We start from the raw sequence: 17,406 nt of genomic DNA, 5'->3' as shown, positions 1-17,406 counted from the left end.
GAGCTACCTGGGGCGGGAACCCCTGCTGGAGCAGTCTGTCCCTGAAGGTCAGCAGTGCATTGAAAGGACCCACACTAGAGCAGTTTGCGAAGGGTAAAACAGCACCAGGATGGAGGACTGGCAGAAAGGAGCAGTTACAGGCCAATGACATTGACAATCATCACTCTTCATGCCCCTGCAGCACTCAGGAGGGAAGAAGTAGGAAGAGTCAGAAATGAAGGTGTGAAGTTGAACTTGAGAAAAAGCCAGAGTGATTAATGGGAAGGTGTTTTTAGTTTTGTCCTTTTGTTTTCCTCTCACCATTGCACTCTATTTTTAATTGACAGTAAATTACTCTTTCCCAAGTTGAGTCTGTTTTGACCATGATGGTAACAGGTGAGTAATCTCTCTGGCTTTATTCCAATACATGAGCTTTTCCATCTTGTTTTCTCATGCTATTCTGTGAAGGAAGAAAAGTAAGAGAGCTGGGTAGGCATCTGGCAGCAAGCCAAGGTCAAACCCACCACAGTGGTAGGACAAGAGGCCCCTATTTTACCCAGTGTATGTTTTACAGTAATTTTGGCAACTCAGGGTTGCAATCCACTCCATATTATTTTTGATTCTATAATTAGTACTAACTGCCAGCTAGTGTCTTGGAAGAAATTTGTCCTAGCATGTCCTTGACCATGCAGTACTGACATAGTCTATTCATGTTAAACTTATTTTAAACTTACCTGAAAAATTTGCCTCTCAAACAGTATCAAAATTCTGTGTAAGCACACAAGTAAAGTGAAATAGTACTTTCAATATGTATTACACATAGTCTGAGGAAGAAAACATGACCTTCCCTAATGAATTTTAGGCATGAGCCACTCTTGTCCCTACAAATTAATACTGACCCACATCAGTAGACATTTTGTTCCAAAGAGAAGCACACTACAATGTGCTTTAGACATGCTTTTCTTTATTTTCAAAAATGGGTTGACTGTCTTCCTTCTGTCAGACAATATTTTGTGTTTAAATGGTTTTGGCAGCTGCAATCATCTTCTTTGGACCTTTTACTTCAGCACATGGTATTTGCATTTTTTGCACACTCCACCCCCACCCCCAATTTATGTGGAGGCTCAGCCTTCAAGAGTTCATCTGCAAATTGAGGATTACTTTTTTCCCCTACTAAGGTACAGAGCAAGCAGAATTGGGAATCTAGGACAAGAATATTAAGTCTCATAAACTTTACAACAAAGGTAAATGTTGCTAGGGACGTTTATTGAGAAGATAATAAAAACTTCTGGATTGGAGCAACTCTTTCCTTAGAGAAGGCTAATGCAGTAAGATCACAGTCTCTTTATGAAGAAACCTTCAAGCCCTAGCAGGATTCAAAACTGAGGTTAGGATCCTCTGTCTGTCTGAGGATAGATATTAGGACTTTGCATCTTTCTAATGTTAGGTATGAATTATGAGAAAAAATCGGTATTTGGGTTATACTTACATGACAGAAAAATTAAGACAAGTAATTTTTTACAAAGGTTAGTAGGGAAGGTCTTACTACAAAATGCTAGACCACTGTCTGACTTTTCAGAAAAAGAAAACTTTACTTCCTTAAAGCTAGTAAAATTACAAGAATTGGCAATAAATATGAGGTTTAAAAAATTCCCTACCACTTAAACTTTTTACATTGCATAAGAAATCTAAGATACTTAGAAACATTTTGTATACTTTATGTTTTCCAAGAAAAAGCCTAAAATCCTGGAAGCAGCTGTCAAATTACATATGAGATACTAATATCAAATTAGAAAGCATATCTGTGAGACAGCTGTCCTCCCTATTCAAAATACACTTAAGCTGTATTCTCCTGAACCATAACTGTGTAAGTTTAGCCATGCACAGCAAACTATTTTTAAAACTTTCTCAATGTTGTTTGCATGTACTTGTTCTCACTGGGTTGTTAGTCTTACCTCATCAATCAAATATTCATGTACAAACTGATTTCATCCAAACCAATCAAAATTCACAGCAAAATCACTGATGTATTTTAAATTTCCCATATTTGTAACTTGATTTTTGTTCACTTTTGTCTTTATTTTGCCTCTAAGTTCCACTTTTTCTATTATTTTATCTGTCAGTAATTCCAAAATTGTGAACAACATAGCTTTTTTCTTTTGTTTTACAGCTGTCATACAGTCACATCTGTCACTGGCCTGTCACATGGCAGAAAGTGCAACTTGTGGACCCTGTCTTCTTCATTTTCCAGACTCAAGGTTAGAAGAGTAAAAACCAGGCACAAACTCATTTAATCTATTTTTTTTTCAGGAACAGCTAACAAAAACTATCCAAGAACAGAAACGTAAGGGAAACACAGTCCTTGAAATGTCACAAAGCTGCACTAAAAACATGATGGGTCTCTGCCAGCATGGTCGGCCAAGGATCACAACCTCTGTAATTATATCAGTGTATAGAGAACTCCGTTTTTACTTGTGCCAAAAACAGAATAACAGACTTCTTAACTTCAATACTTACCTGAAATAACTACACACAGTAATGACTTTATTGCCTTTTTTTTTTTCTCTCCACAGGAAGCACTTGTTAGACAGTACTTTGTTAGTGCACCAATATATAGCAACTCTCATTGGTGCCTTTGCATCACACATCTTTGCATCTGTAGCTTTTTAAGTAATTAGGGCAGGGTGGATGGCAAACAGTGAGAGCAAACATCTGCCCCTAAAGCATACCCAGTTCATTCTCTTAAGAATACTGGTGTTCAGCTCTACTGCTTCCACTGCGATTGCAATACTGTGATCTTAAGCAGGAGGGTTTAGCAAGAGAACAAATACTTAAATTTATTTATGATTTATTTTTCTCATTTACGTGGAAGACAAACAAGACACAGTCCCTGTCTATAATCACAAATTATGAGTAATTATAAAGCATTACTATTCATGGGGAAAGCTAATAGGAAATCTTACCCACTCCCCCAGATTTCTGTCTCCTGCTATAAACTTCTCTTACTGGATTTACAGATAAAAGGCCTTTTTGGCATGGTGCTCCATGAACAATCAGAAGTGAACAAGAAGTTCAGGCCTATAAATAACAGACACACTAGAAAACCAGCTTTACCTCCCACATGTGTCAGGAAAAGGGGAAAAAGAAAGGGGAAAAAGGGAAAACTGCCAAGCTGGCTTGCAGTTACACATTAATTCTTTACCCAGCATACATTTATATATATATATATACATACACACATTGAACATTATCTTGACAACATGATGATGAAAATTTGAGATCTTGCAGTCCATTCCTAAAATAAGCTGTCTGATCCATGTGGATGGATCTGATGTGTGGACACAATTCCCTCGTCTGCTGGTAGTGTGTTACCATAAGAGCCTTGAAAGCTAATCTCATTTTCTTGTTAGCTTCCAGTCTCTTTATCAGTGCAGATGCGAGACGTCTCGATACAATCTCACGACTGCAATGAGAATTGGCCAGGAGACAATTCCATTAAGTGTGCCTCCAGCTGCCAAATCAAGCTGCACGCTAGACAATGCTGATGTGCAAGGATTTTTGGGGAATTCTGTAAGCACTGTTCAAGCTGCTGCAGGCTGCAGTACTTGGGGTTTTTAAATGAGGCACACTCTCTCTTTGAACTCCCTATTTCCTTGAAATTTAATTTTCTGTTTTCTTTCAAAGTACTTTGCTAAAATAATAAGGGGCTTTCCCCTAAGCTCCACCTTCATCTTTCACAGCTCTTCAAACCCTGAGGACTATGTTTATCATCCGACAGATATCTGAAGTGACAAAGCGGACAAGAAATCTCAGTCTTCACACTCTGCCTGGACACGTCTTACTCTTCACCGCGCAAACTTCGTGCAGCGCTTCCCAGCCATGTCTGCTCCCCTTCCACCCCACCCTCCCTTCCGTCTCTCCACGCTCCCTCACGGAGCTCTTCCAAGCCCACATGCAGCAGCAGGCGAGTCCCGGGCTGCGCGGTGCCGCCTCAGGAGCCCCGGCCCTGCCGGCTCCCGGCTCACCAAGGCGCAGCTGCTACCGCCACCCCGAGCCCGCCCAGCGCCTTCGCCCCCGGGGCACCCGGCCCCCGGCCCCGGTGGCTGCGCGGTCGTTTGGGGCTGGGAACCACGAGACAGCCCTTCGATCCCATGGGCCGCAGAGGAGTTGGTCCTGCGTGGGTTCCAACGTTACCGGTACTGCAGGAAGCGTTAAAGAAACCAACAAAAAGGACAAGCGCCGCCGAGGGCTCCGTGTGGCTGAGGTCGGGGCCGGGCGGAGAGGCAGGGGCGGGACGCTGGGCGCGGCCGCGGAGGGCCGGGTCGGCAGGACCCGCGCGTGGGCGCCGGGAGGGGCGCGGGGCCGGAGCCGGTGTCCGGCTCGGGGCCGCGCCCGCCGGGGAGGTGGCCGGGCTCCGTGCCTGCCCCTGGGCTGCTCCGCACCTGGCGCTGTGGGCGTACCGGGAGCGGCCCCGAAGGGGGTGGCCGCGCGGGCTGGTCTGGAGCATCGCTATTCCCGGGCGCCGTACCCTGCGGAGCCTCGCAGTGTTACTCCGGGAGCCGCCGTATCGTCGGGCAGGTGCTGCACTGGAGGGCAGGGAGACGCATCTGTTGTGCCTCTGCCCTTCCCCCCCCCCCCTTCCTTCCTTCTTTTTTCCCCCACCTCTTTTTTCTTTCCTTACCTCTTCCCCTCTCTCCCCCTCCTTCCCCTCTTTCCTCTCCTCTCACTCCCCCCGCCCCCACTTCCCCTTTCTCCTCTCCTTTTTGGTTCCACTTATGTCCTTTTTCTTTTCTTTCCTCTGTTCTTCTTACTTCCCTGTTCCCCTTCTTCCCCTGCTTTTTTTCTTTTTTCCTGTCACACCTTCTTTTTTCTTCGTTTGCTGTGTTTCCCCGCTTTCTGTCTGTCTGCCCTGGGACCCTCCGTTCGCCTTTTCCGCGGCAGGGCATGCAGGGAATCCCGGGCAGGCTGTTGGCTTGGTGGGGAATCTGCTGGGGTCTAGGGTTCATGATGCTCCTGAGGTGTTGCAGTATTTTGTGGTGCTTTTTCTCTTCTCTCTCTCTCTCTCTCTCTCCTTTTAACTCAGTGTAACTGGTAAAACCCTGAAAAAGGTTCTTTTTGGTCGGAATAAAAAAAATAAAAAAAGCTGTTTAGAAGGTTGTAAATAGATTTTTGTGGCCCAGGTTGGGTGAGAGGACTGAGAAAGAGGGCTGACAGGAGGCTCAGTTATGCTCTGGCGCTTTGCCTTCTTTCAGCTTTACTCAGAAAAGTGGACTTCTTTGTGGGAAAAAGGAGGTGTGGCAGCAGGAGGTAATTGCCATTTTGGAGTCTGCTATTTTAAATTTAATTTTTAATGGAATATGAAGTATTTGACCTCAGAGCTGGCAAGAATGAGAGTCAGAAATGGCAATAAGAGGAGAGGGGACAAATCTAGTTTTTCTGTCTTTCAGCTTGATACTCTTTGTGAAAAATAGTGCAGTATTTGTAGCTCAAGTTGGAGGTCACTTAGATTGCTTTTGAAAGTAGGTGTATACAAAAGAAAATATTTTCTCTCCTCAGTGATTAGCTATTCTGCCTATAGTGTATACCAGTTACCAGCATAATGCCTTTCCTACAAAATCTGAATTATGTGGAGTAATACTCCCTTCCTGAGGCCAAACGAGCCAAAAATTGCTAAAAAACCTGGTGAATACCTTTGCCAAGTCTGCCTTTATTTCTAACATAAACCAAATGCAAGGCAAACATACAAGCTAAAGATTTACAGTCTATTTGCTGAAAATACTATGTTTACTGAGCAAAATCCTGCTCTCCAATTTTGTTTCCACATTAGAAAACCCACTGCTTGTTTTATTAAAAGAGTTAATTTCGTTTTTTTAAAAAATCCCTCTTAGTTTTGCTTTGGATTTCAACATAATTCAAAAGTTCTCCCTTTACACTGGTTCATAAGCTCCTGAAAGTGGAAAACAGATATCAACATAGAATTCTGTCTTAGAAAAGGTGAAAAAATTTAGTGCCACAGAAATGTATCCTACCCAGTAGTACAAGTGAAGCAACTTTCAGTGTTAGGTTTACTTCCTAGCTCCAGAGACACCACTTTTTGCAATGTGCAGCGTTGTTATACATAGGATAATTGTGGTGCTGTTAGAGGAGCTTAATAAAACAAACAGAAACCTCATCTTGGAAAACTGTGATAGAGCATCTCGGGAAGTTCACTGATGATTCTTTAGCTCACTGATGTACTATAAGTGTAGGTATGGCTTTAAAATGCTGGCTTCTCCTTATGGCTAAAGAAAAACCTCAGAATATTTTCTATGTTGTGCTTGAAGAGGGATCCAAGTACTCAAAAATTTGACAGCTTCTAACTTCCGCCTTCCTTCAGGTTTTATAGATAACCTTTCCTGTCAGTGTATCCCGTTATGAAATACAGCAGTGTCACAAGGCAGCGATGAGCAAAACTTTTTATGTGGGCATGGGGAGTGCAGCAACTGCTCTTTCTGGTGATTATAGGTCCTAGTTTAGAATAATGTGAAGAAAATAGGTGCCTGTTTTACCTTGAAGCAGCCAAAGTGTACAAATTACCTTGAGGAACAACAGGCAGTTCTACCGCAGGTTAAATTGGCCAACATCAGTTGAATGATTTCATTATTTTTTGTTTTGTGATTTGTACTGTCAGTGTTAGTAACCTTAAGGTAAAACCTGTCTTTTTGCCCATATTAAGAGTCACAGGCTTCTTGAGGTAGGAACTGGTCCCTGAATGACTTTGCCATAACATCTTTACTCTCCTTAGCTGAAATTCCTTACTGTTAGCTCTGTCTGTGGGGCCTCTAAGGACAGACAGCATTGGAAATAGTAATAAGGCTTTGAACTGTTCTGCAGAAGGTTTACGTGATACAGTAGTATAGGAGAGTACTAGAAAGGCTAGTAAAACTGACTGCTTTTTCAATTTACTATCTACACAGAGTGTATGTTCATGTGAGTGTTACTCATTTTTTGAAACAGAAATGTTTTAGAGAGTAAGATTCCTAACAATTAAATATAATATCTTCAAATAACCTGGAGGTTTGAATTTATTTTCATCTTTTTTTTTTTAGCTCTGAAAAAACAGTTGTCTACTTTAGCTACTCTCAGTATGAATTTCTATGTAGTGGTGGATGTAGCAGTACTAGTCACTTGTGGAGTTTTCTTTAAAGCCATCTTCCAAGTTGACAAAGGACTATAAATGTGTTAGGGTTTTCTCTGTAAAAAGGGAGTGTATTTTCCCTTTTTTATTGTTTTCTTGAGCAACTCTGAGGGAAAAGCATCTACTCCTACAGAGTGTTGTAGGAGTTGCAGACAACTGTGCCCACATGAAACCCTGCTGCATATGATTTCAGAATTAAGGGTCCCATAAAGGCTTATAGTAAGCCAGCTACGTGGCTTATGGCCAGTTCTTGTTTTCGCTAAGACCCAAGACTCAATACTTCCTAACAGAACAAATATGAGTTCTTTGATTCATTGACAGGCCTATCTACTTTCAAGATTATGCTGCTTGGTGTTATGGAAAGCTGAGTAAAATGACTTCTGTGTCTAGCAGACCTTTGCAGATGACACTGCAGTCCACGCAGTTGCAGTCTCTCTTTGTGTTTATGCATGTTTGTGTTTATACAAGCTGCTTACTGCTTTGAAAATCAGTTCCTCATCAGAATGAATGCTCTGCATAACTGAATCTGAATGGAAACATGGTAATTGTAACTACAGGATGTGTGTGCTTTGAAGCATCCTGGATATGCCTTTGTAAAATGTTAGGACTTCCTAGAAAATCCATCTTTGTGGCTCCACTGGCTGGAGAGCTCCACAGAGGCCCTCTGGTTGAATCTGTTGCTGCACTTCTCCTGGCCCAATGTGTGGGTGCCAGAGATGGGAGTGGGGTTGCTCCTTGCACCAGCAGCACATCATCGTGCTGGAGCAGAGGTTGTGCTGTGCCGATGGCCAGAGGCTGCCGTCCTGCAATAGCGGTGCCCTGCTGGCTGTGCACCCTCACAAGCATCCTCATTGTAGGACCAGCAGCTCCAGTCCAGCCTGTCTGCACCAAACCTCCATGCCAGCTCTTGTCTCCCTCCAAGCTGTGGTATGCTATTGTAAAAGTGTTCTGTTTGGTGGGGGTTTTTTCCTTTGTTTTGGAGATTTTTGGTAGTTTCTGTTTTGAAGACAGGTTTCTTATGGAATATTGTGTTTTCTAGAAATCAAGCTGAAATTACCTTGGTTTTGTTTAGTCATACCATATCGTTTGTAGACAGCAATAAAGAATAATTTTGGCAGGAAAGAGGGAAGTGGGCTGCTAACTCAGCCTTTGTACCAACTCCCTCAGCTACCAGCAACGGCTGTAAGTTTCCCCTTTTAATGATGACTGCTTCAAAAATACCGATTTTGACTTGAGGAGAAAGTAGTAAAAAAAGGAAGTGGGTCACATATGTAAATTCTGCAACTGAACCTCAGTTGAGAGCAAAATGAAGGCTGCCAAATAGAGCATTTCCTCCATAGCCTTGCAAACCTTCCTCCACCTCTCCCATAGTGGAAAGTGCTGCCTCTGACAAGGTAATTCTCTAGTGTGCCCACGAAGGCTGTGCAGAGCTAAAGCTTTAGTGATGTTAAAAGCTTAACTGAATGCAGTCTGAAACTATATTAATGAGTGTTCTAGGCTCAGTAAGTGTATGAGATATATTATTAGATGAAAGACAACAAATCTTACCCTGTAAAGATCAGCTTTTGTGAATGGGATATGATCTAATTTTAGGTCTTTGAAATTGTGAGCATAAACAAATAGTAACTTACTATTAAAATTGGTCTGAGGAAGAAGCATGCCAGTGAGAGAAATTTACAGTTAAAAAAATTCCACATAAAGATAAGAGCCATGTTAATGTGTAAATGTTTGCATATCTCTCATTTTGGTATAATAAAAATGCTGGGTCTGATTATTCTGAGCTCTGAACCATAGAGAAATTGCACCCAGCTGGGTCTTTCTGAATGGGATTCTTTATCCTACACTTAACTAAGTTTTATTCTAAAGTGGGAGCAGGAAGGACTTCTTAGCAAGCCTTATTCTTTGAAAATTTTAGAAGGTGAAAACTGGCATGGTCACTTTCAATTAAGACCGTCTTCTTCCATTGGAACAGTGATGGGTTGGTAATCTTCTTGAGTGTGTGTTATTTCTCAATGCTAGTGCTCCTATATAAACTAAGAATAGGATAAAATAATAGTGCCAACAGCCTAAATAAAGGATTCCAATGTCTATCAGCTGAAGTATCACAAATAGAACTATTTGAAGTACACTTTAAGTTCTAGAAAAGTCTTAATCTTTAAGTTTGTAGGCAGAATACAGTAATTGAAGGTTAAGCAGTATCACAGGCTTCATCCTATGAAACTATATACCCAATGGACACTATCATATATTTAGTCTCCTTCCTCTGTTAATTTATTATGCAATGAATATTATTTTTGGAGGATTAGATTTACTAGTGAAAACAAGCAGGGCATCAAGTACAAAAGTTTGTGCTAAGTTACAAAGTATGTTAAAACATGTTCTAAATTATGTTGTTAGGTTCAATGTCACATTGCAAATTGAAAGAGAAATCTGGAATTTTCCTTTTAATTTTTTTTTTTAATTCAAAGTGCAAGACCTCATTGTTAAAATTTCCCTCTGTGTGCAACCTGCTGTAATTGCATGCTAGCTCACTGGGCTACTTTCCTTAAGTTTTAAGTTTTAAATTTTCTTCCACTTCACTGTACATGAAAAATACTCCATGAACAAATGTCTGCCTTCCTTAAAATAAATTAGAAATGCAGGATAAAATACTTACAGTTGTAATTCTGAAAACTAAGTACACCTCAGTGTAAATAAAACATTTATATGATGCTGTTAGTGACAAATTTGTGTCTAGTTTGTGGTCTCTGCCTGCTGTTGGCTTGAAACACAAAATATTTGACTATAGTACTTCCTGATTCTCATATCTGTGATAGACACTTATGCAGTGTTCCACACCTTCCTCCCCTGCTTCCCCCAGTCAATCTGCAGTGACATGGGCAAAGTGGTGGACCAATGTGTAGTGCGTCCTGGGCAGCATTACTAATGAAAAAATCTGTAATGCCATGCCTCGGTTTCTTAAATGCACCTGTTCTGAGATCTGCAAGTGGCAGCTTAAGAGCCACAGTTTAGGAATTAAAACTTAAAATGGTACTGGGGTAGCTTAAAGAAAATAGGGGGGAAAAGGAAATTCTTAACGCTGGACAGCCTATGGCAAAACAGAGCAGTGGACACAATACACACTTATTTTTCTTAAACAGAGTTTCTTACCAGTTTTTCTGAGTAGCTGTTATTCTTAGAGCTATTCAAAAAGTCATTCCGAGGCACTATCTTTTTTCTTGAAAGTAGTAAAAGTGTAAGAAGCCTTGTATCTCTCAAGTATTTTATATTTCATAAACTTACAGATTCACATTTTGGAAGACATTATCTGTAAACTGTGTGGGCTTTTGCAGTTAGAGGCTGGTTTGAAATCTAAACCTGCTCTAAATTATTTGGCATAGAATTTTTGATTAGAAGTGGCATCTGAGTAGCAATATAAGTTATTTAAGGATATCCTGTTCTTGATCAATTTGTCTGCATGAGATAGTACTTTAAAAAAAAAGAAAAAAAAGACATACAGTTCTGTGATACAGTTCTAGAGTGCAGTTTTCTCAACAGCTACAGCTGCAGCTGCTGCACAGCTGTAGTGATTCTGTTCACAGAGTACTGAAACAGGAAAAAAGATGCTTAAAGAGTAACAGAACCAACAAACAAAAATTATCTAATGCTTGTACAGTAAAGTAGAAAATAAAATTGGCTAGAAATCTTGTTGCAATCCAGCATTGCAGCATACCTCCACATAAAAGTAATTGCTGAATATTAAAAACAATTGTGTTTAAATGATGGTAATGCAATATTGCTGTGCACTTAGATTAGTGCACTTGCAGTGACTCGATACAAATCAGCTTGATATACAGGTCGTAAGTATTGCCTCTTACCTTATAAACCTATTTCAGCAATTCAGTAACAGTTTTTCTCACAACTCTGAAAACTGAGGGTGCCCTGCTGTAGTAACTTGTTTCCCTCATCCTTCTCATCAGCTCTTCCCTGGTGGTATTTCAAAGCTTAGATGAAGGATGTTGAAGAGACTGTCTCAAATAAAGATCTTGAAAGGCTGCAGGGACTTCTTTGCTATTGAGAGCTAAAGCATGACTGCCATCCAGGAAGTGAGTGGTAAGTCTTTATGATAAAGAAATCTATGTCAGCCCTAAAATGAGCATTAAACATTCTTGTCAAGCTCTGAAGCATTGAATTAACAAGAAATACTTGCTTCTCAATAGTATATCTGACTTCAACTTTGTTTTAAATGCAGCTGAATTAGCTCTATTTTCTTACTGACCTTTGGTTTCTAGTGTTAGTACTGTGGAAGTTTAATGAAAATGGTATGCTTCTCCCTGTGTTTTTCTATAAAAAATTTATTTGTTAATTTTTAATTTTCAACAGAATATTTTTGGCTGAACTATTCATCTTTTTCTATCACTAAATAAAAATAAATTTATTAATCACTAATTTTTAAAGAAACCTTTTAGTCTAAGAATGACTATCATATTCCATTTTGTTTTAGGATTTTTCCTTCCATTTCCCTGAAAACGTTGCCAAATTCCTGAAAAACAGAATTTTTTTCTGAGGTTGTTGAAGCTCATATGAACAGAGAAGAGGACATTTTCTTTTAGCCCTGCAAAGCTATCTGGTTTTTGAAATGCTGAAGAGGAAATTACGGTTTTGCTACAACTCACGCTTCAGGCTTTTCTTGGGTCTAACTCTCATTCTAGTAATAATTTCGGTTTTGAAAGTTAACCAGAAAGAAGACTTCCTAAATCGGAAACATCTGGAGCTAACAAAAGAAGATCCTGTTAGCAATGTTAACTGCACCAAGATTATTGAGGGGGATATAGAAGAAATACAAAAGGTACAGCTTGAGGCATTATCAGTGTCATTTAAGAAACGCCCCAGACTAACAACAGACGATTATATTAACATGACTGCAGACTGTGCCTCCTTCACCAAGACTAGGAAATACATTATGGAACCTCTCAGTAATGAAGAAGCAGAATTTCCAATTGCTTACTCAATAGTGGTTTATCACAAAATTGAGATGCTTGATAGACTTCTAAGGTCAATCTATGCTCCACAGAATTTTTACTGCATTCATGTAGACAAAAAGTCTCCAGAATCCTTTTTTGCTGCTGTGAAGGGAATAGTCTCATGTTTTGATAATGTCTTTATTTCCAGCCAGTTAGAGAGTGTGGTATATGCTTCATGGAGCAGAGTGCAGGCAGACATTAACTGCATGAAAGATCTCCACAGGAGAAGTTCAACCTGGAAATACCTAATAAACCTATGTGGTATGGACTTTCCTATAAAGACCAACAAGGAAATAGTAGAGAAATTAAAAGCCCTTAAGGGTGAAAACAGCTTGGAAACAGAAAAAATGCCTGTTTATAAAGAAGTAAGGTGGAAGAAGCACCATGAGATTATTGACGGTAAAATAAAGAACACAGGCATAGACAAACAACTACCACCTCTCAGTACTCCAGTTTTTTCTGGCAGTGCCTATTTTGTAGTTAGCAGGAGCTTTGTAGAATATGTACTAGAAAACAGCAAAATACTTAAGTTCATTGAGTGGGCGAAAGATACTTACAGCCCAGATGAGTACCTGTGGGCAACAATTCAGAGAATCCCTGAAGTCCCAGGTGCGTTTTCTTCCAGTGACAAGTACGACGTTTCTGACATGAATGCCCTGGCCAGGTTTGTCAAATGGCAGTACTTTGAAGGTGATGTGTCCAAAGGTGCACCCTACCCACCGTGCAGTGGAGTTCACATTCGCTCTGTCTGTGTTTTTGGAGCAGGAGACTTGAACTGGATGCTACGAAACCACCACTTATTTGCTAATAAGTTTGACACTGATGTCGACCCTTTTGCAGTGAAATGCTTGGAAGAGTATTTGCGACACAAAGCTCTGTATCTGCCAAAGAACTGAAATGTGTGCTCCTGTTAGGAAACATAAGTACAGATATTCTACTGCAATGTACTTTATCGTGTTACAGCAGTCATGATGATGCTGATAATGGGTATAATGACTCTCACCATGTTGGTGTGGTGCTGCTCCTGCCCTGCCCCGTATATGGACGAGAGGGAGAAAACATGTCTTGAGTATGCCTTGTGCACACTGAAGTTTGGAGCCTTAGGTACAACATCAGACAGCAGGAAAGCCAACTGTTTGGAATATGTATTATCTAGAAGGTATAATTAATGGACTTTCTTTGGCTAAACTGTTCTAAGGCATAGAAAATGCATGTTGTTCATAGTTATTCTCAATTTTTTTTTTCCCCATGAATGTAATGATAACTGGAAAGAGAAAGATGAAGGGGTGGGGTACAAAGCAGCTGGACTGCACTTCATACTGAATACTAAAAGGTCTCAGGAATATAACATTAGAAGTTATCTAAAAGCTATGCAAAAGGGGATATGCAAAGCCAGCTGTTACCATTTTACTTAGATCTGTTTGCTGCAGTTCTGTTACATGTAATTCTTAATCCTCCTGAAAATTTTGTCTTCAGCATGGAGTATTAAAGAATTCAAATCTTTTGTATTCTTAAAGCACCCTGATATTGTGATATAAAGTTAATACACTAGTTTGTAATTACATCTTCTCAGGGAAACTTCAGTTTTGTGCCTAATGAGATTTAGAATTGTATCTTTACATTTCTTACTGTATGGGGAGTTTTGCTTTTGTATCCAAAATCGATGAAGTTTCTCAAAAGAAAGAACTGCAGCAGCTTCTAAATATTACTGATGGAACTGCTGGTTTCTGCTTTCTGTCACACTCAGCTTGCATTCCAGATTATTTTAATACTAAGTCCAGAAAAAATAAAATTATTTTTTTAAAGGATATTGTCTCTTCCTACAATTGAAGTCCTCTCTGAAAATATCACAAATAATTCGTAATGATGAAGGCCGAAGATATTTTTGCTATAGTTTTCCATACATGACTGAAGATAAGCCCTACCTTACCTCCATATGGTCATTTGTTCATGTGTCTGTGCTTGTTTAGGTTTGACTTGTTCATCTGAATTTCAATTCCAGTAATTTAGCTGCTGCAGTGTGGCACAGAAGCTTGGTGATAAAAGAAGAGGACTGTGAGGGATAATATTATTTCCTTCTGTATCAATTCAGGTTTGTCATGCATAGTTACTGCCAGCTGTCTCAGTCCTGATATGGCAGTGGAATTCATTACAAGTATTAGCAAATGGCAAAACAGACTAAATTTTTTTATTTGTGACCTGTTGCTGTAATTGCAGCATGTGTTTCTTACAAAGGCAGTTTGTTCTGAAGCTTTTCTTACTTAGACATTAACATAAGGGACTGCTTGCTGTTGATCATGGAAACAGCTAGGGAGGCAAGCAGTTTAATCTGAAATGGAGCCTGTTTTTGCCAACCTCTGCCTTCAGAACCACCTGAACGTTGTTCAGGGAGTCGTCAGAGACTTTCATAATAACAGGTAATTAAAGCCTGTGAGCAAGGCAGTTGAGGGAAGTACCCCATCTGCCCCAGCCTCTGACTTTTCTACAAGAATGCTCTTGCCAACAGTTGTGCTTTACCACCTTTGCATAAGCTACAACAAACTTCACTGCATATAGTACTGGGAATTTTTAGGAAGTCTTTTTTAGCAGAAAGCAGTTTTTAAGAATTTAAATTCTTAAATTAATTTAAAAAGCATCTAAAAACAATGTACATCAGTATCTTTTATGATACCGGAACTGCTGACTCAGTTGCTTGAAATCTACTTGTCAGTCAGAGCATCTTTACCTTACCTCTTTCAGCCTGCTTTGTAGTCATTTGTGTAACACCCTGTCTGTATTTCTGTTGTTAATAGTACTACTGCTATAGGTGGCGAAGATGCTGCTTGATTAGATGCTTCAAATATTACTGTTTAAATGGAGTCAAGAGAAAATCTTCTGTACAGAGGGAAGAGAGCATAGCTGTTTAGGATACATTTGCCATAAGATAAGGAAGAATTTCTTCTGGGAAAAGTGAGCTACAAAAAAAAACCCCTCTATAACTGACAAGAGAACAGTCACCCTGCTCTGGTAGAATTTAAATGCCCAAGTCACATACCCAGCTTACACCAGCCTTCACACCATGATCCTATCATCCTGTGGGCAGCTAGGAGGGAAACTGGTTTGCATTCTGCCTACTGAATAACCCTTTTTTTTTTCTTTTATTTCTTTCTTTCAATTTTTTTTCTGTGATTTAAAGCTGGTTCAGTTTCTCAGTTCAGCTCACCACCATTGCTGGGAAGCAGTGAGTAGCCACTGAAATTGTTGCTGAAGTACCATGTATGCTACTCAAAGCCCTCTAATATCATTTAATTTTCCATAGCAGAGCTTTCTAAAAGAGCTCAGTGCATTGAAGACACTACATAAGGATTTTGAGTGGCATTAATAATAATAATAAGTATTTACTTGGTTTACTGATGATAACTTTGGTAACAAAGTATCCTGTAACATTAAGGTTCACCTGCTGAAAGCCTTTAGGATCAAAGGGTGATTTGATCCCAGAAACATAATACTTTAGCTTTTATCTCTTGCCTGCCTGAGGTTTGGTTTGACAAGGGAGCATGTGTTTGGCTCTTGCTCCTTCCTATTGAGCACAAGAAAAAATGACAGAAAACCTACAGCACTGCAGTTATAATCAAGGACCAGTCAGATCACCATTACTTGGTGCATTTTCAAGCGGTCTGACAATTAAAAATTGACCTAGGTCATAACATGAATGCAATACAAGATAAAAATGAAAGAAGAGGTCACCTGCTTCAACATACATATACTATGCTGAGCAGGAGGATTTAATCCCTCCAGATTCAGCAATGTTGCCAGTTCTGAATTGCTGCAGCAGTCATTAAAAGTAATAAACACGATTTAATATAACTTCTGCCGCAATACTTCACTTTTTAAATTTCTGTCTTCTTTTTTTGAAAATGATAGTGATGGTTTTCTTTCAGTCATAGAATAACTAGAAGAGCTAATATGGTAGGGAGTACCTCTTCAGTCAACTTAAATAAGGAAAATTTTGTAATGTAAAATGGTTTCCAAATTCCAGCTAGCAATACCATTCATTGTTAGCTTAATGTTTCAGTAATCTAGGTAAGTTTCCACAGTTTTCAAGTTATCTTCTTTTCAGTTGATCATTTAAGTGCATTTTAATGCCCTAGACTATAGTGTGATAAATTAACAGTAATCTGCTTTTGACAGACAACAGCCTTCCAGGTGCCTTAACAGACATGAAAAGCAATAACCTTTAGATTAGGGTTTTTTATTTGAAATCAAGCCAGCAGACTTTTTACAGATACACCTACTCAGTTTCTAAAAATCCAAATAATCTGATCTTTTAAGTTATTTCAAGAAAATACTATATCTTTTTGGAGTATGTATTCTAATTCTTCTGTTTTATAGCTGAAATGAGTTGGTTTTGCATACATTCTTGGCATACAGATACTAGTTTGGATATTTTTTCTTCTTGGCTCCCCCTTCCTCCCTCCCCCCCCTCTTTTTTTCTTTTCACCTGTTTTTTTACCCCCTTCCATTTTCTGGATGTGACAGTTCTTCCTACAGATGTCTGTGCTTGCATCACTGTCTGCCTTATTTGCTGTGTCTTATGTACAGCATCTTCAAAGTGGGAAATTCTCTGCTCAGTGTCCTCATTTAAATACTGTGCCTCTCAAACTGAGCTTTGCTGTTGGAGTCTTAAACATGGTTGCATTCTTCTAGGATCTGCCAGTAGTATTTGTTTTAGTTTGTCTGTTTTATGTATCTATAATAGAGCTTGACAAGAAGAAGTTAAGAACACAACCAAATCCTTGAACTAAAACAGTATATTTAAAAATACATTGTTTTCTTCAAAAAACATGAAGTTTTTGAAGTTGCTTAAGGAAATTACTAAGTTGTGTAAAAGATGAAAAAAATTCTGCTGAGGACATGTCAGGATGAGCCTTGGGCAGATGCCATCTTTTAAAATCCATATCACCTACTCCAAGACAGGATGCTAGAACTTTTCTCACAGATGCAAGTCCTTTGGACTTGGAAAAGTAGCCTTCTGGGAGATCTAGTCACATATAACTAACAGTGTTTTATTCTGTACCATGAAAACATATTAATCTTGCATATCTTAATTTTTTTTTAATTTTTCAGGGATATCCCCTTAATTCTCTCATTTAAACAAGTAATATTTCAGAAATCTTTTAGCAGAAAACAATTACAAAAGTCTTCAGTATCTTTGATGAAGGTAATTTGTCTACAATCAAAACCCTTTATCTCTTTTCCTTTCAGACA

General features: G+C 39.5%; 1 protein-coding gene across 4 annotated transcripts; it reads left to right on the top strand.

The window, feature by feature from the left end:
- The first annotated feature begins 4,037 nt into the window (after nt 1–4,037).
- On the top strand, nt 4,038–13,967 carry GCNT1 (glucosaminyl (N-acetyl) transferase 1). Of its 4 annotated transcripts, none has more exons than XM_059873379.1 (3): nt 4,038–4,175; nt 11,116–11,248; nt 11,640–13,967. In XM_059873379.1, the coding sequence occupies exon 3, from the start codon at nt 11,775–11,777 to the stop codon at nt 13,053–13,055; it is 1,281 nt and encodes a 426-aa protein (XP_059729362.1). In that variant the 5' UTR covers nt 4,038–4,175; nt 11,116–11,248; nt 11,640–11,774; the 3' UTR covers nt 13,056–13,967. The 4 variants fall into 4 exon arrangements, with proteins under 4 accessions (XP_059729362.1, XP_059729361.1, XP_059729360.1 ...); XM_059873378.1 differs by having other exon boundaries at nt 4,104–4,243; XM_059873377.1 differs by lacking the exon at nt 4,038–4,175 and adding an exon at nt 4,409–4,557.
- The last annotated feature ends 3,439 nt before the right edge of the window (nt 13,968–17,406 follow it).

The sequence above is a fragment of the Haemorhous mexicanus genome, chromosome Z (assembly GCF_027477595.1).
Source record: "Haemorhous mexicanus isolate bHaeMex1 chromosome Z, bHaeMex1.pri, whole genome shotgun sequence".
Taxonomy (NCBI): domain Eukaryota; kingdom Metazoa; phylum Chordata; class Aves; order Passeriformes; family Fringillidae; genus Haemorhous; species Haemorhous mexicanus.
Note: the sequence above shows the minus strand (reverse complement) of the source record. Positions and strands in the feature narration are given on the sequence as shown.

Bases quoted from the DNA above. Each gene is read 5' to 3' on its own strand.
- GCNT1 (XM_059873379.1), top strand. From the start codon at position 11,775: ATGCTGAAGAGGAAATTACGGTTTTGCTACAACTCACGCTTCAGGCTT.